The following is a 16,059-nucleotide window of genomic DNA, read 5'->3' as shown; positions in this document are numbered from 1 at the left end:
TGCATCAGCACCCTTTACCATGTTCGAGAGGAAGTTTGATCTTGGGTAGGAGCGAGAAGAAGAGCGGGAGGGCGAGGGAGGGAGGAGAGGTCGAGCTCTCCTGTTCGTTTCAACTTCTGAGGCTCGACAGCCAGGCCTCTGCGAGCTCCCAATCTTCTCGAGAGAGATTCGTCGAGCTACCAGAGGATCCTGTGAGCTTTAAAACCTTCGTCCGAAGATGCTGAATGTCGCTTGAAGAGGTCGCAGGAACGGACGTCGAGGAGGAGGACGAGGAAGAGGACGACTGCGTTTCCTGCCTCTATTGAACGGCGACGCTAGTTCAGCGACTCTGAGCTCCAGATGAAGAAGATGGAGGCCGAGAGTAGAATCGAAGTCTATGAAGAGGTCGATGTAGTTGTAGGCAAGGCGACGAAGCCCAACTCGACTTTTCGACTGAGTCAGAGCTCGCTCCCTCTCTCCTTCCTTCCCTCCACCTCCCCACCCTCTCTCCCTTCCCTACCATGTCCTTCCCTCCTTCCATTCCTGCTTCAGTAGCAGAGGTCTCGGTCCCCGTCCCTCTGGCTACAGCTTCGGATGCTGTTCCAACCCATATCCTTCCTCCTCAACCCAAGGGAGAGATCGTTCAAACCGACGACAGGTTCGTTCCGACCTTCCCATTCTTCTACTCAACCCATGCTGACTCGATTCTCGCACGTTGATTTGCTTCCGTATATATACAGACAGTTCACTCTCCTGATCGACAACTACGACTCTTTCACGCACAACCTGTACCAGTTCCTCGAGCAGATGGGAGCTCACGTCAGAGTCGTCAGGAACGATCAGATCACTCTCGAGGAGATTCAGGTGAGCTTTATCTCGATCTCTTGTATCGGGTACATGTCGAACGAGCAGAGGACATCCTCGATCTATCCATATATAAGTTTGGGCCAAGGGTGGAGAAGAGGAGGAGCCATCGTCGACTTTTTTGAGCTCGACCTCTCGAGCTGACCTTTTCCTCCTTCCCTCCATTTCCCGTTTCTGCAAGACTTACTTCGAGTCTGGAATCCTCAAGAACATCGTCATCTCTCCTGGACCTGGTCATCCTTCTACCGATTCTGGAATCAGCACCAAGGTCATTCGATGGGCTATGGGAAAGGTCCGTCTTCGTTTCCTTCCATCGTCGACTTCCAATCGAAGCTCATCTTTCTCTCCCTCTTCCTCCCACAGCTTCCCCTTCTCGGAGTCTGCATGGGACTTCAGTGTCTAGTCTACGAGCTCGGAGGAACTGTCAGTTAATACCTCTGATTCCTCGATCTGGCTCCGACATCGTAAAGCGTCGAGCTCACCTCCCTCTCCTCCCTCCCTCCCTCCCTCCCTTCCTCTCCCCAGATCGGCTACGCAGGAGAGATCGTCCACGGCAAAACCTCTTTCGTTCACCATGACGGTCGAGGACTCTTCTACGGACTCCCTCAGGATCTCAAATCCACTCGTTACCACTCTCTCTCCGCCGAGATCCTCTCCCTCCCCACCGACCTTCAAGTCACGTCGACGACCAAGGAGAGCGGAGTCATCATGGGAGTTCGACACCGCAAGTTCACCGTCGAGGCCGTTCAGTACCACCCGGAGAGCGTGATGAGCGAGGGAGGGATGGAGTTGATGGGCAACTTCTTGAAGTTCACTGGAGGGACTTGGGAGGAGTGCAAAGGGTTCGGAGTCGGAGAGGAGAAGGTCAACGGAGTCGAGGGAGTTCCTGCTATCGTCAAGGACATCGACGACAAGACCCACAGCTCGTCCACCACCACCGCCGCTCCTACGTCCTCAGCCCTTCCTACCATCCTCACTCAAATCCACGCTCAACGACTCCTCGACGTCGCCTCCTCGGAATCCCACCTCTCCTCCACCCCCGAACAACTTAAAACCAACCTCTCCCTCCACCTCTCCCCACCTCTCATCTCTCTCGTCCCTCGAATCCTCCTCACCTCTCCCAACCCAGCCATCCTCGCCGAAGTCAAGCGAGCCTCTCCCTCCAAAGGGTCCATCGCTCCCACCACCAACGCCGCGTCCCAAGCCCTCCTCTATGCCAACGCAGGAGCGTCCGTCATCTCCGTCCTCACCGAGCCCAAGTGGTTCAAAGGATCCCTCCTCGACATGCTCGCCGTTCGAATCGCTCTCGGAGAGCTTCCCAACCGACCAGCGGTGCTCAGGAAGGACTTCATCCTCTCGACGTACCAGATCGACGAAGCGCGTCTTTACGGAGCCGACACCGTCCTCCTCATCGTCGCCATGCTGGATCCTACCCTCCTCGAGGAACTCTACGCCCACTCGGTCTCGCTCGGAATGGAACCTCTCGTCGAAGTCAACAACGCCGTCGAGCTCGAACGCGCTCTCGAGATCGGAGCGAAGGTCATCGGAGTCAACAACAGGAACCTTCACGACTTCGAGGTCGACATGGGCACGACGTCGAGGGTCAACGAGGCTTTGGCGAGGGTGGAGGGAGAGAAGCCGATCTTGATCGCTCTCAGTGGGATTACGGGAAGGAAGGACGTGCTGGGTTACCTGAAGGAGGGAGTTCAAGGTCTTCTCGTCGGAGAGTCGCTCATGCGAGCCAAGGATCCCAAAGTCTTCATCGAGGAACTCCTCGACCTCCCTTCCTCCTCCTCCTCCTCACCCACCATCGCTCCTCCTCTCGTCAAGATCTGTGGAATCCAATCCGTCCCCGACGCTCAAATGGCCATCTCGGCAGGAGCGGATCTCCTCGGTCTCATCTTCGTTCAAGGATCCAAACGAACCATCCCCATCCAAACTGCCTTTGAGATCGCTCAACTCGTTCGAGCTACTCGATACTCCTCCCCTCCTTCGATCACCGCTTCCACCTCCTCCTCTCTCTCCTCCTCGCCTTCAGGATGGTTCGACCACCACACCTCCACCCTCGCCTCCACTCGCAAGCCCCTCCTCGTAGGAGTCTTCCAGAACCAACCCCTCTCTCACATCCTCTCCACCGTTTCCTCCGTCGGCCTCGACCTCGTCCAACTCCACGGATCCGAACCCGCCGAATGGGCCTCGTTCATCCCCGTCCCGGTGATTCGAGTCTTCCACGTCTCTCCCTCGACAGGAGAGATCTCTCCTCCCGACGTCGCTCGAACTGGGCAGAACAAGTTCGTTTTGCTGGACGCTGGGTCGAAGGGAGGGACTGGAGAGACGTTCGATTGGGGAGTGGCGAAGAGGGTTGTCGAGGGAGGAGGAGAAGGAGGAAAGAGGTTGCCGATCATGTTGGCTGGTGGGTTGGATGAGAAGAACGTGGCTGAGGCGGTGAGGGTTGTGCAGCCTTGGTGTGTGGATGTTAGCAGTGGGGTGGAGAGGGTGGGTGGAGGAGGGAAGGATGAAGGGAGGTGCAGGGAGTTTGTGAGGGCTGCGAAGGGGCTGAATTAGATAGGAGCAGAGTTGTAGTTTAGTGCTGATCTTGGAAAAGGGTAGAAATATATCTCGATAAGTTCGATTCTATCCACGGCCGCCAATCCCTCTCTTCTTCGCGTCTCCTTCGAGGCGTCTTCTCCCCTTCCCGCTCTCCCTCTCTTTCGGCCCCTCACCGGCAAAGTTCAAAGCGAGAGGGGCATGATTCCACGTCCGAAAAAGAAAGAAGAAAACAGCTGCACAACGTAACTACAAAGGAAGCAAATCGGAACCGAAGCAAAGCGAATTGAAAAGACGAGACGAGAGGGTCGAAACGTCGACGTGTTTTGTTGGAAGGTCGTTACAGAGAGACAGAAAGCAAAGAGGAGCCGAGAGGGAGAAAGGAAGGTACGTGTGCGCAAAGAGAAGTTCGAAGACGTAGAAAAAGAAAGGAGATGAGGGAGAGAGAAGATCGAGCGAGAAAGACGACGTGTTCATTCATTAATCGATCTTCTGCAGAATGACAGCCGTCCTCGTGGGGATGTAGACTTGGAGCCTGCAACATCAAACCAACCGAACGAGAAGCAACAAAAGGAGTCAGTTCTGCTAGTCTTCGTCGACAACCAGAACGAAACGAAGAGACGCGGTTTGAAAGACTGACCAGTTCGCCCTTCCGTTCCACTCCATCGGCGTCGTGAAATGCTTCGTATCCAACGCGATCCTATCAAACCCTCCGAACCTCTTCTCGTCACTCGAGAGCAACACGCCGTAAGTTCCAGGCACGTCCACTCCGACTCGGAAGTCGACGAAGGATTCGGTTGGGTGGAGGTTGAAGATGAAGAGGAGACCTGCTCGTTCGAAGACGATGACCTTGTCGGCTTCGTGTTTAAGGGAGACGTAGGCCTGCGACGGGGTGGGAAAGGTGGGTTGAGGAGAGCGGAGAGGGAGGAAGAGAGGGAAGGAGGGTGAGAGATGGTCAGTTGGATGCGACGAAGGAATCGAAGGGCGAGTGAGAAGAGAGGACACGAGGTTGGAGACGTACCTGAGGAGCCGACAGCCAGTGACACTTGGCCTCGAGGTTGTTCATCTCGGCATCGAAAGCGTTGAGGTACTTGTATCGAAGGAGAGGGTCGTCGGGGAGGTTGAACTGTCGTCGAGCGTAATGGAACGAGTTGTTGTTTCCTTGACGAGGGAAGTCGAGCCACTGCGAAGGAGAAACCCCGATAGGGAGACGAGAGTCAGCGAGATGGAATAGACCGTAGAGGGAAAGGAAACCGAGAGAGAGAAGGGGGAGACGCGACGAACCTCAGGGTGACCGAACTCGTTTCCTTCGAAGTTGAGGTATCCTTCTCCTCCGAGGGTGTGGACGAGGAGACTAGAGGGACATAGAAGAGAGCAAGGTCAGCGTGAGTTGAACTCGAAGACGCGTCAACGAAGAAGAAGAGCACGAACCGGATGAGCTTGTGCAGACCAAGTCCTCGTTCGATCACAGGAGTCATCACCGAGAGATCCGACATGTTGGTGTCTACAAGAAAGAGTCAGAAAGGTAAGATCAGTCTCGTCTCTTCGACCAAGAACTCGCGGCTCCAGAAACTCACACATCTCCCTATCCATCAACCAGAACGCCAACGTCTTGTCTCCAACCAAAGCCTGATCGTGACTCTCCGCGTACGCGATGCTCTTCTCCCCATGTCTCCTGTTGACCAACGTGTGAACGATGTTTCCGATGTCCCAATCCGAGTCCGACTTGGACTCCTTGAGGAGCTTGATCCACATGTCGGGGACGGCCATCGAGAGACGGTAGTCGAATCCTACTCCTCCGTCGGGGACGGCAACGCAGAGGGCTGGCATTCCAGATACGTCTTCGGCAATGGAGATGGCGGTGGGGTAGAGGGCGTGGATCATGGAGTTGGCCTGCGAGCGTGAAGGGAAAGAAAGAGAGGGTGGAGCGTCAGGTCGGACGAGGAGAGGGTCGAGGAGAAAGAGAAGACGGAAAGGACGAACGAGCATGAGGTAAACGACAGCTTCGTCGTCGACGTTGGCTCCAAAGTACTCGTGGTAGCCACCTGCGAGAGAAGAAGAGAGAGAGAAAGTCCGAAGGAGCTCGACGCGTTCGAACATGAGGAAAGAGAGAGCTCGACTCACCAGAGAAACCAGCTCCGATTCCGTGATGCGTGTACATCATGCTCGTGACTCCGTCGAACCTGAATCCATCGAACATGTACTCCTCCATGTAGAAACGAAGGTTGGAAAGCAGGAATCGAAGGACCTCGTGATGACCGTAGTTGAAGAGACGGCTGAAGAACGAAACGAGTTCGTCAGTTCGAATGTCGCGTCGAGACCCAAGACGAAGATCATGGACTCACGAATCCCAAAGCTCGTGTCGACCCTTAGCTCCCTCGTGGAAGTACTGGTGATCAGTTCCGTCGAACTGGTTCAGTCTGAGAAGCGAAGTGAAGAGGAAGGAAGACGCGTCAGTTCTCGTCCGCCTCGTCCTTCTCTCGTCCAGTCGACTCACCCATCCAGAACGTTCTTGCAAGCGTGACTGTGAACGACGTCGAGCAGAACAGTCAATCCGAGTCCGTGAGCAGTGTCGATGAGGCTCTTGAGATCCTCGGGAGGTCCGTATCGAGACGAGACGGCGAAGAAGGAGGTGACTTGGTATCCGAAGGACGCGTAGTAAGGGTGTTCCATGATCGCCATCCTGTCGGTGCGAAGAGTGTGTCAGTGTCAGAGCGAAGATAGCTCCGGAGGGTACAAGAAGACTCGCATCTGAATGGTGTTGTATCCGAGAGCTTTGATCCTAGGGAGCATGTTCTTCTCGAACTCCTTGTAGGTTCCGACTCGTCCCTCAGGTGTCGAGATACCGACTGCAACGATCAGAGAACGGGCGAAAGTGTCAGATCGAATTGAAGAGATATGGGAGATGAAGGTGAGAGGACGAACTGTGAGCCTCGTAGATCTTGACTCCTCCGGTTCGCTGAAGTCGCTCCATCTCCTTGAGAGGACGAGGGTTCTTGAAGACGTGCTTCTTGGGAGGGTTCCAAAATCGACCGTCGTAGACTGGCGATACCGAAAGGTCTTGAGTGACTCGAGTGCTGAGAGAAGAAGGGGCAAGAGGAAACGAGGTCAGCCGAGGGTAGAGGGAGGGAGGGAGGAGATGGTCGAGCTCGCAACTCGAGTCGACTCACATCCAAGCAGGGATTCGATCGACTTCCTCTCCGTTGGAAAGTTTGAGATGGAGCTGATACGTGTGCAGACGAAGATGGTAATCAGCTCGGATGTTCTCCTTCTCGACGAGGGAACTTCCCTTCGCGTCGCCGACTTGAGCTCGAGCTCAGACTTACCTTGATCTTCGAATCATGCTTGATCGCCGCCTCTCCTTCCGCATTGGGAGGAATCCTAACCTCGAACGTTCCATACGGGTTCTTCTTCATCTCGTATGAAGCTCGGTTCCAGTCGTCTGCATCGATCGAAGAAAGAAAGGGAGCAAAAAGGGCGTGTGAGCTTCGACGAGTCTCCTCCCATCTCTATTTGGTTATGGATGGGGATCTAGAGCTGAAGTTCCGAGTACGGACTGAAGTCACCAATGAGGAAAGCCTTGTCTGCTCCTGGTGCCCATTCTCGGTAGAGGATCGTGTTGTCTTTGAGAACTTGGAAACCCTGGGGAAAGGAAAGATTGGAAGAAAGAGGAAGGGAGGGAGGGAAGCGGGTCAGCTCTGGGTCGGCTGGTTTGAGATGGGTCAAAGGAAGGAGAACCGGGAAAGATGAGGATGAAATGTGGGTATGGTTGGAAAGGTGGGAGAAAGGGCTTCTGTACCGGACGGTATAGATAATTGTAGAATTTGAAGGTGGAGAGAGGTTGAGCTCCGTTCAAAAGAACAAGGAGGCTCCGACCTCGCTCCTTCGTTGAGCTCGAACATCTCGGTCCGCCTCCCTTCTTCTTTTCTCCCTTCCCCGTTCGATTTTCCAACCATACTGAGCTCTTCGACGCAAGCTAGAGGCTCCCTGTGAGACGCTCCTCTTTCGCTGCAACCCTCCTTCGGCCAACCCTTCCCATCTCCCTCTCGGTTCCCGCCTCTCCTCCTCCTCCTCCCCTCCCATCTCCCCCACGCTCCTTCATCCCTCTCTACCTTTCGAACGAAAACCCGCTAGTACTCACGAGACCGTTATCTCCCTTCCATCCTTGACTGAACTTGTCGATTCCTCCCTCTGTCTCGTCAATCGTCTTGACCCATTCGAGGTATTTGGCGTAACGAGCCCTGAAGAAGGGACTGAATGGCTCGAGCCTGTAGCAGCAGAAGATGAACGAGCTTTGTTAGCGCCAGCTCTACTCTCTTTTACATGCGGTAGAACTCACCAAGGATCCGAAAGAACAACAGCAGTTCTATTGAAGCGCAAGAACCAAACGAGTTGGAGGTCAACTCTCAGCTCTCTCCCTCTCCTCTTTCTATCCTCTCGAACTCACCCATCTGTAGGTCTTGGAGGAGGAGGACCAGGAGGAGGAGCAGCTTTAGCTGGGATGGTAGAGAGGGTGGTGGCCATGGTTTGGGGAAGGGAAGAGAGGGGGTGGGTGGGTGTTGGAGGAGAGATGGGAAGCTGGATCAGAAGAGGACGAGTTCAAAATGACGCAGGTCGACGCCTGTTTGGAAGGAGAAGAAAAAAGGGAAGGAAAATGTTGGGTTTGATTTGCGACCAAGTTGCGCTCTTCGAAACACGGCGGAAGGAGGACTTGGAGTCTGGTTGGTGCTCGAAGTTCACGAAAGGGAGAAAGAAGGGGAGAGAGACGACGCGTTTTCTGACCTTCTTGTCTTCGATGCGAGGGAGCAGGATTGGTTCTACTGTATGTCTCAACTACATCTGGATCATAGACTCTACAATAACGAAATAATCTTACACTGTGGACTGAAAGAAGAGCGAAGGAAGGTCAACTTGGTACCCTCGAAGACGCGACGCAGAGTTGGACGAACGGCAAACTAACGGTATTGATAAGAGGAGAGATGTGAGGAGAAACTAAACAAAGTTGATATGACGTGAAGTTTTGAGCTGGTGATCGCGAAGGAGAGAAATGGAGTCAGCTTCAGACGATGATGAACAGAGAAGGGAAAAAGAGACAGACACACGCCGTCCGATCAAAGGTAGATGGTAGATTCAATCAATAGCCGAGCGAGATAGATGGTTCGTTGGCCGTAAGGAGGGTGACGAGAAAATATGTCTTGAAGAACGAGGGAGATCGAAGACTTGAGCTGAAGGTTGGCGACGCGTCGAAGAAAGTGGTCTCTGTCGGTGGAAGGAGGAAGATCTGCTCCGAAGGCGTAGTAGAGGATTTAGTCGATGGTCTCGAGAGGGAGTCTGAGCTGGGTCAATATGCTGAGAATTCGGAGAGGGATGAAGTTGGGAGGAGAAAAGCGGGAGGGAAGACGGGGCAGTTGAAACTGTTGAGCTCAACGAATTCAGCCCTCCCTTCTCCTACTTCCAACCGTCAACACTCTCGCCTTATCACTCAAAAATGTGGCGTTCATTTCTCCTCCTACCGTCTTCACTTCGCTGCATCACGCTGTTGGAGCAAGCTCATAGATCAGGGAAGCAGGCGAGCTGAAGAAGCGTCGCCTTCACCTTCTTCGTCCTAGCCTCTTGCATCGGTCAGTCCTCTCGCACGCTCGTCGAGCTTTTCACCTCTCTCAGCTCCCAGGCGCTCCTCGAATAATGCCATTGCTGACTTCGGTTGGTCTTGTTTCCGATGTTATCTCAGCGTTCTCATGTCAAACACTCGACCTTCTCCACCCTCCCTCCCTCCCTCCTTCCTCATCGCCTCCCTCCCTCCTTCTTCCACCATCCCACAATCCCTCCTCTCGTTTCGTACACTCTTCAGCACTCCTCGGCCGTTTTCGCTAGCCTCCTCGACGTCGTTCAAACCGCTCAAAAGCAATCAGCTCACCGTCTTCTTCCTCGTTCACGAAAATGAGCTTCCCATCTTCATCTCTCTCCTCCTCCCTCTCATCCTTCCTCGCCAACGATCCTCGCTTCGCCCTCGCCACCAAAGCAAGCGCACTCATCCAACGAGCCAAGAGGGAAGCGTCTCTCCGTCCCGAATCTATCACTTTGCTGTCCAGAGAAAAACTGGTCGAGGCGATGGAGAAGGAGAGGCACGTTGCAGTGGAGCAGGAGGAGAAGGGGAAGAAGAGGCCGACGAAGGAGGTCAAGATGTTTTGGGAGGGAGAGAAGACTTTCTCAGTCGCAAAGATGGAGGATCTGAAACAAAGTAAGCTTCTCTCTCTTCACTCTCAAGACAGTTTAGGGCGAAGGGGGAAGGTGGAAGGGCACGTCGTTGATTCCTTCTCTTCCCCTTTCACCCCATCAGTTCCCATCTCTTCTCTTCAAACTCGTCAAGTTTGTCGAGGCTCCTTCATCCTCCTTCGAACCGTCGTTCTCCCAGTCTCAACTTCCTCAGCATCCTTCGATCTCGCCGTCGTCGATCCAGAAGGAAACGCCGTTCGACTCTCCCTCTTCTACTTCCCAATCCTCCCTTTCTCCCTCGGTCCTCCTCGTCTCGACTCCCTGGACGTTCTCTTCCCCGTCGGCACTATCTTGGCTGTAAAGGAGCCTGCTCCCAGGATGCCTTTCGATGGTAAGGTCCCCTACATCCGAGTCGACTCGCACACGGACGTCGTTTTCGTGGAGGGAGAGGCTGTCGGAGCTGTTCTCAACGGAGTTGTCTGGAAGGAGGGAGACGGAGATGCGGTCTGGACGAGATTCGAAGAGCAGAAGTCGTTTGAAGACTGGAAGGAGATTGGGAACCAGGTGAGCTTCTCTGACCTTCCAAGTCGCGTCGTCGCTTCCTTCAAAGCTCATCCTTCTTCTTTCCCTCCTCAGGCGATCCAAGTCGTCAACCTCTCCAAGCCGAGAAGGCTTTCTCGAAGGGAATCATCCACTACCCAACTCATCCCGACGTCCACCTCCTCTTCCTCAACCGATCTCACGTCTACCTCGTCCTCGAACGATTCAACGCCGCTCTCCTCGACGCGTCGAGGGCTCTCCACCTCCTCCTCTCCAACGCCTCTCTCCCTCACGACAAGCTCGAGCTACTCAAAGAGAAGGCTTACTACCGTCGATCAACAGCTCTCTACTCCCTTCGTCGATGGTCGGACGCCAAGCACTGGTTCGCTGAGACGGTTCGAACGTTCCCAAACTCGAAGGAGCCGCAGAAGGCGATGGGTGGCCTCAGAAGCTCCAACGCTCGTATCCAGGAGGAGTCAACTGGAGTCTACGACCTTATCCCTCTCTACAAGCAGGGGATTGCTCGTCCTGGCTCGAGGATGGACGTCGGCGATTTCGTCGGTCCTGTCGAGGTCGTCCCTTCGAAGGGAGTCGGAGGAGGTCGAGGACTCGTCGCAGCGAGAGACGTCACGGCAGGAACCCTTCTCCTAGCCACGAAGGCGTTCGCCATCACCCGACCGGAGGAGCTCCCCAACAAGGAAAATCTCGTTTGGTACGACCACCTCAGCGAGCGAGTCGCAACGGCGTCGGAGGTCCACCTCAGACAAGGCATCGTCTTCCGTCTCTTTGACCAACCCGAACTCCTCCCGTCCATCGTCGATCTCCACGCAGGACCCAACTTCCTTCCTCCCCCTCTCAACTACGACCTCAAGCCCTCTCTCACTCCTCTCAAAGCTTCCCCTCTTCACTCTCCTTCCTCCCTCCCTCCAATCGATCTCGGTCGAATCGAAGCCGTCGAACGCGTCAACTCCTTCTCTCCTAACACCCTCCACTCAGCAACCTTCTCGAACGAGGATCGCCTCAAATCGCAACGTCCTGGACAGACCGTTCGACCCATCGCTCTCTTCCCCGCTACGGCTCTCATCAACCACTCCTGCTACTACAACGCGTTCTGGTCCTGCATCGGAGACGTTCAATTCGTTCGAGCCGTCTGCGACATCAAGAAAGGCGAGGAGATCCTCCACAGCTACGCTGTCGACGGGACCTACGGAGATCGACAAGAAGCTCTTCGAAAACACCTCGGGTTGGGGGAGAAGTCGTGCTCGTGCGCTCAGTGCTCGGAGGATCGGAAGGACGGATTGGAGAATCTCACGACGAGAGATCGGATCACGTCGGAGACGTTTGGACGTCCTTCGGGCATCAGCAGTAGGAGCTCAGCGCCGGAGATCAAGTCGAGGATTCGAGAGCTCGAACGGGTCGTGAAGGCCCTCGAGGGGACGTACAGGTCGAGTCGAGGAGCGTTCAGGCCCGAGCTCTTCCACGCCTACCTTGGAATCGCCTTCGCTCATGGAACCCTCGCCATCGTTCACCAATCGTCTCAACCGTACGAGAAGGTCATCGAGCATCATCTTCTCGGATTGGAATCGCTCGGAGTCGTCGTCGTCGGTCGAACCCAATCCTCTTCCCCTCTTCTTCCTTCCCCTCCCTCCTCCTCCCACTCCTCAACTTCTACCCATCCCTCCTCACTTTCCCCTTCCTCCTCCCAGTATCTCTCCGAAGCCAATTCTACCAAACCATCGCCTCAATCTCCCTCCTCATCAAACCTCCCCATCCTCACAGCTCCTCGAGCTCATCACCACGAAGCAGTCCTCTCGGCTCTCCAAATCGCCGTCTCGAACATGTGCCTTCATCGATTGGAGCCTACGAGGAGGTGGATCCGAGCGGCGATTTGGATGGAAGATGTGGCGATCGGAGGAGGGAAGGAGTTGTTCAAGGAGAGGTACGGGGAGATGCTGGCGACGCTGATGTTGGGGAAGTTTGTCGATTGAATAGGACGAATCCAAATATAATGAGTATCCCTCTGCTACATACTTTCCCCATCCTTATCGAGAAGCCAGCTCTGTCTCAACCTCCTCGGTTTCGAAGGCGACGCGTCTAAATTCTTTCACACCGCGACGACGAGCATGAATCGAGATTTATAGAGAGGGATATGAAGAGACCGACGTGAAAGGGGACGTTGGTCCTTGGGCGAGAGATATGCTTTGATGATCTGAGAGCACGAGGAAGAAGGGCAGAGAGCAAGGTCAGTTGTCGTTCGAAGTTGAGACGCGTCGCCGGTGGAGGAGACGGATCGAGAGAAAGTGAACTCACGACGATGGCGACGATGGATCGACGACTGCTCCGGTTTTAGATTGTTGACGAGTAGGAAGTCGGGATCTGGAAACGCAAGAGGCGACGAGTAGGGTCAGAGGTGGTCGAAACGACGACGCGTCGAGATCGAGATCGAGGAAACTCACAGGTGCTGAGCGAAGGGAAGGAAGGTGAACCGGACCTTCGAGAGAATCAGACCTGAATTGGGAAGTATAAATCAAGTCAGCTTGAGTCAGAGCAGTGGTGCGAAAGACGGGGAATCAAAAAGAAAAAAAGGACTCACCTCTGACCGTCCGAAAGTCTCCTTCAATCCGACCACGGTCCCATCTTCCCTCCTCCAGGACCATCCCTCTTCCCAGAAAAATTCGGGACCATTCCTGATCAACTCCCAGAACGATCGAGGGAAGTCTTCGAACAACAACTGATCCTCGGAGGCGGATGGATGTGGGTGCAAAGCGCTTCGAAAATCGTCGGCGACTCTTTCCGCGTCCTCCTTTCGTTCGAGGTTAAGCCCAGTGGGAGGAAGGATGACCAATGGATGTTCCGAGACGACGGGGATAAGTTTGAGCGAGTCCAGGTGCAGGTGGAGGACTTCCCCGAGTCCATCTAGGGTGATCTCGACGCGTCCAGGGGGACGGTCGGGGACGAGGAAGAGCTCCCACGCCTCTTCACGTTCCTCTGACAACTGATCCACCAGCGTTCTCGGGTTCGGCATCGCAGCATCTTGAAGGAGTCTATGGATCCCTTCCTCCATGAAAATCTCCCACTGGGCCGCCAGCACCTTTCTGCCGCTCCCCTCCAGCTCAACCCCACGCCCTTCCTTCCACTCCTCTAACAGCTGGCCACAGACCACTTCTGACCAGAGAGCCTCTAAATCTACACAACGACTTCCAGCGAGCGTGACCCCATTGCTCTCTCGCGAATACCAGCCTGAACCGCCGAGGAAGAGGAGGAGACGGTTGAGGCGAAGGGGGGCGGTTGGGCTAAGCTCGATGAGGATCCGGTCGGGTCGTTCCTGCTCTTCGAGAGAATCCCGAAGATGAAGCACGTCTACAGGGGTGCTAGCTTCCTCGGAGACGTTGACCCAGAGCTCCTTAACGAAGGAGGCTCTCTCCTCGTTGTCCTCTCCGACGAGGAGTCCTTTTTTTCGGGACAGAGGAAGGTCGACCAATCCTTCCCGTGGGCGATGGAGATGGTGGAGTAGTAGAGAGGAAGAGCGAGTTGACGAACTCCCTTGGAGACGAGGAGGAGGTGGGAGGTTCCGAGAGGAGGAGCGAGGAGGTCGGAGGAGGAGATGGGAGAGGAGGAGGAAGGAGAGGCGAGAGGAGTGAGGCCGAAGGAGAGGATTCGTTCCAGGACTTCGAGAGGGACTCGGAGGGGAGGAGACATCGCTTTCTGGCGAGAGATAGAGCTGGTTGTGGATTGTGTTTGCGTTCGAGAATGGAAAAGGAGGAGGAAGAGGGATGATGGCCGTCAAGGGAGGAGAAGGGACGGTCGAGCTCAACATTCGACTTTCCTTCTTTGCCTCCGCCTTCCATGTCCTCCCTCGACCAACTTCATCGTCTAGTAGCTCACCTCCAAGACACGTGGCCTCAGACTAGTAAAGGTGAGTTTCATGTGTATTTTGGTCTGATAATTCTCTCTCTTGAGCTCACTCTTCCGTTCCCTTCTTCTTCCCCTTCTTTGCAGACCTCTCCTCCATCGGACCCTCCCCTCTCTCCCTTCTTCATCAATCGCTCTTCTCCCTCTCCTCCTCTCCAACTTCAACTTCCTCCTCTCGGTCGCCTAAAAATCGAACTCTCGTGTACTCGTCCCTCCTCTCGCTCGCCAACGACAAGCTCAACTCGTTCCCTTTCGCCTCCGTCCCGGAATGCTGGAGACGTCTCTACACCGAAACAGGATTCCTCTGGGCCATCTACGATCTCCAAGAGGCTGGAATTGAGAGACAGGGGGATGATCAATTCTGGGAAGGAGTAGTAGCGAGGCTGGATATGATCCTCATCGTAGCAGGAGCACCAGGAGAAGGGAGACGAGAGCTCATCGACGATCTCATCGAACTCGTCCAGGAGGTCCACCTTCCTTCTCCTCTTTGGAACCCACCAGCATCAACCCATCGGTCATCCTCGTCTTCTTCGTCGGATCAAGAAGACGGATCCTCGCCTCCTCCATCCAAAAAGCTCAAACTCAACCCTCCTTCGTCGTCGCCTTCCTGCCATCCTCTCCTCCTCGCACCCAACCCCATCCCTTCGCTCCCTCACCCTCCGTCCCTCACAGCGTACCTCAAACTTCATCTCAATAAACCCTTCATCCTTCGCTCCTACCTCCAACAAACCTGCTGGCCAGCTCTCGACTCTTCGTCTCCGTGGAAAGATCGCGACTACCTCCTCTCCCTCGTCGGACGCGGTCGAATCGTTCCTGTGGAGATCGGAGGAGAGTACACGGAGGAAGGATGGGGACAGGGGATGATCAAGTTTGAGGATTTCTTGGAGAGGATCGAGTTTGGGTTGAGTGAGGCGGAGAGGGAGAAGAAGAGGGACGAAGAGAGAGAAGATGGGGTTGAGACGCGACCTCCGCTCTATCTCGCTCAGCACGCCCTCCTGACTCAGTTCCCGAAGCTGAGGAGAGACGTTCTGCTACCGGACTACGTATACTCTGAACCGCCGGAGTCGGAGGCGGAAGGAGGGTACAGGAGACCTCCGACCGAGGACGGACTGTTGATCAATGTTTGGGTTGGAGGAGAGGGAAGGTCGAGTCCTAGTCACACGGTTCGTTACTGATTTTCACTGCCACTAGATAAGACTCGAGGTACTTACTCAACTCACTTCTTTTCTACAGGATCCCTACTACAACTGCTACAGTTCGTCCTTCTCAAGGCTCGACGCGTCCGATCTCTCCTCGACGCGTCTCGTCCTGACTTTCCTCTTCTTTCCCTTCCTCCTTCAGCTCAAGTTGTCGGATCGAAACGGATCTTCCTCGCCCCGCCTCATCACTCCTCATCCATGTACCCCTTCTCGTCCTCCCCATCCTCTTCTTCCCCTCCTCCAACCTCCCCAACTTCTTCCTCCGAAACCAACACTCCTTCGTCTCCTCCTTCCGCAACAACCACCCTGATGGGCAACACTTCCCGCCTCCCCATCTTTAACAAGTCCAATACTCCTCCATCTCAATCCGAGTTCCCAAAGTTCTACGAAGAAGCTCTCCCCGAGAGTTTGGAGGGAGTGCTGAACGAGGGAGATATGCTCGTCTTTCCGCCCGGTTGGTGGCACGCGTTGAGGCAGGAGGGTGGAGCTGGTTGGGGTGTTAGCTTTTGGTATTGATGGGAACATCCAGGGTGATCACGGAAGCAAAACGGTTGCTCGAAAGGAGGAATGGAGGGAGGGAGCTCGAGGATGGGCTGAAACTGCGTCGATTCGTCGAACGAAGTTCGCAGAAGCCGTTCGTCGCCAGACCAGCATCGAGCTAGCCTTTCACTCAAACAGATGTTACGAGAGATCCAGCTGAAGGCTACGGGAAACGGGGGAAGGGGAAGAAGAAGGGGGAAGAAGGGGAAGAAAGGACGCGTCTTGCCTCGTTCACTTGAGTTTTGCCACCTTTTAAGGAGAC

General features: G+C 54.8%; 5 protein-coding genes across 5 annotated transcripts; 3 read left to right on the top strand and 2 right to left on the bottom strand.

Moving 5' to 3' along the window:
* Nucleotides 1-500: 500 nt before the first annotated feature.
* On the top strand, nt 501-3,408 carry TRP3 (bifunctional anthranilate synthase/indole-3-glycerol-phosphate synthase; the record flags this gene model as incomplete). Its single annotated transcript, XM_076638102.1, has 5 exons — nt 501-637; nt 720-843; nt 1,025-1,135; nt 1,207-1,266; nt 1,369-3,408. 5 exons carry the CDS (start codon nt 501-503, stop codon nt 3,406-3,408), a joined length of 2,472 nt encoding a protein of 823 aa, XP_076496847.1.
* A 231-nt stretch (nt 3,409-3,639) lies between these two features.
* GLC3 (1,4-alpha-glucan branching enzyme) lies at nt 3,640-7,948 on the bottom strand. Its single transcript, XM_076645022.1, has 18 exons — nt 7,838-7,948; nt 7,730-7,756; nt 7,532-7,658; nt 6,948-7,032; nt 6,717-6,832; nt 6,561-6,613; nt 6,316-6,467; nt 6,140-6,239; nt 5,888-6,073; nt 5,736-5,810; nt 5,515-5,666; nt 5,374-5,435; nt 4,968-5,283; nt 4,822-4,894; nt 4,675-4,744; nt 4,412-4,573; nt 4,031-4,272; nt 3,640-3,925 (listed from the first exon to the last, which is right to left on the bottom strand). The coding sequence occupies exons 1-18, from the start codon at nt 7,912-7,914 to the stop codon at nt 3,871-3,873; spliced, it is 2,130 nt and encodes a 709-aa protein (XP_076496846.1). The 5' UTR covers nt 7,915-7,948; the 3' UTR covers nt 3,640-3,870.
* Nucleotides 7,949-8,994: 1,046 nt separating this feature from the next.
* BDY24DRAFT_441464 (uncharacterized protein) lies at nt 8,995-12,270 on the top strand. Its single transcript, XM_076644617.1, has 4 exons — nt 8,995-9,011; nt 9,122-9,631; nt 9,731-10,136; nt 10,253-12,270. Exons 2-4 carry the CDS (start codon nt 9,331-9,333, stop codon nt 12,132-12,134), a joined length of 2,589 nt encoding a protein of 862 aa, XP_076496845.1. The 5' UTR covers nt 8,995-9,011; nt 9,122-9,330; the 3' UTR covers nt 12,135-12,270.
* Nucleotides 12,271-14,054, bottom strand: BDY24DRAFT_61139 (uncharacterized protein). Its single transcript, XM_076645021.1, has 3 exons — nt 12,740-14,054; nt 12,603-12,654; nt 12,271-12,522 (listed from the first exon to the last, which is right to left on the bottom strand). The coding sequence occupies exons 1-2, from the start codon at nt 13,961-13,963 to the stop codon at nt 12,649-12,651; spliced, it is 1,230 nt and encodes a 409-aa protein (XP_076496844.1). The 5' UTR covers nt 13,964-14,054; the 3' UTR covers nt 12,271-12,522; nt 12,603-12,648.
* On the top strand, nt 13,993-15,773 carry BDY24DRAFT_415258 (uncharacterized protein; the record flags this gene model as incomplete). The annotated part of the gene is made up of 4 exons (XM_076643421.1): nt 13,993-14,062; nt 14,146-15,221; nt 15,292-15,313; nt 15,400-15,773. 4 exons carry the CDS (start codon nt 13,993-13,995, stop codon nt 15,771-15,773), a joined length of 1,542 nt encoding a protein of 513 aa, XP_076496843.1.
* Between the last annotated feature and the right edge of the window lie 286 nt (nt 15,774-16,059).

This window comes from Mrakia frigida (assembly GCF_051309035.1).
Source record: "Mrakia frigida strain ATCC 22029 unplaced genomic scaffold BDY24scaffold_15, whole genome shotgun sequence".
Classification (NCBI taxonomy): domain Eukaryota; kingdom Fungi; phylum Basidiomycota; class Tremellomycetes; order Cystofilobasidiales; family Mrakiaceae; genus Mrakia; species Mrakia frigida.
This window is presented reverse-complemented; position numbering and strand designations above follow the sequence as displayed.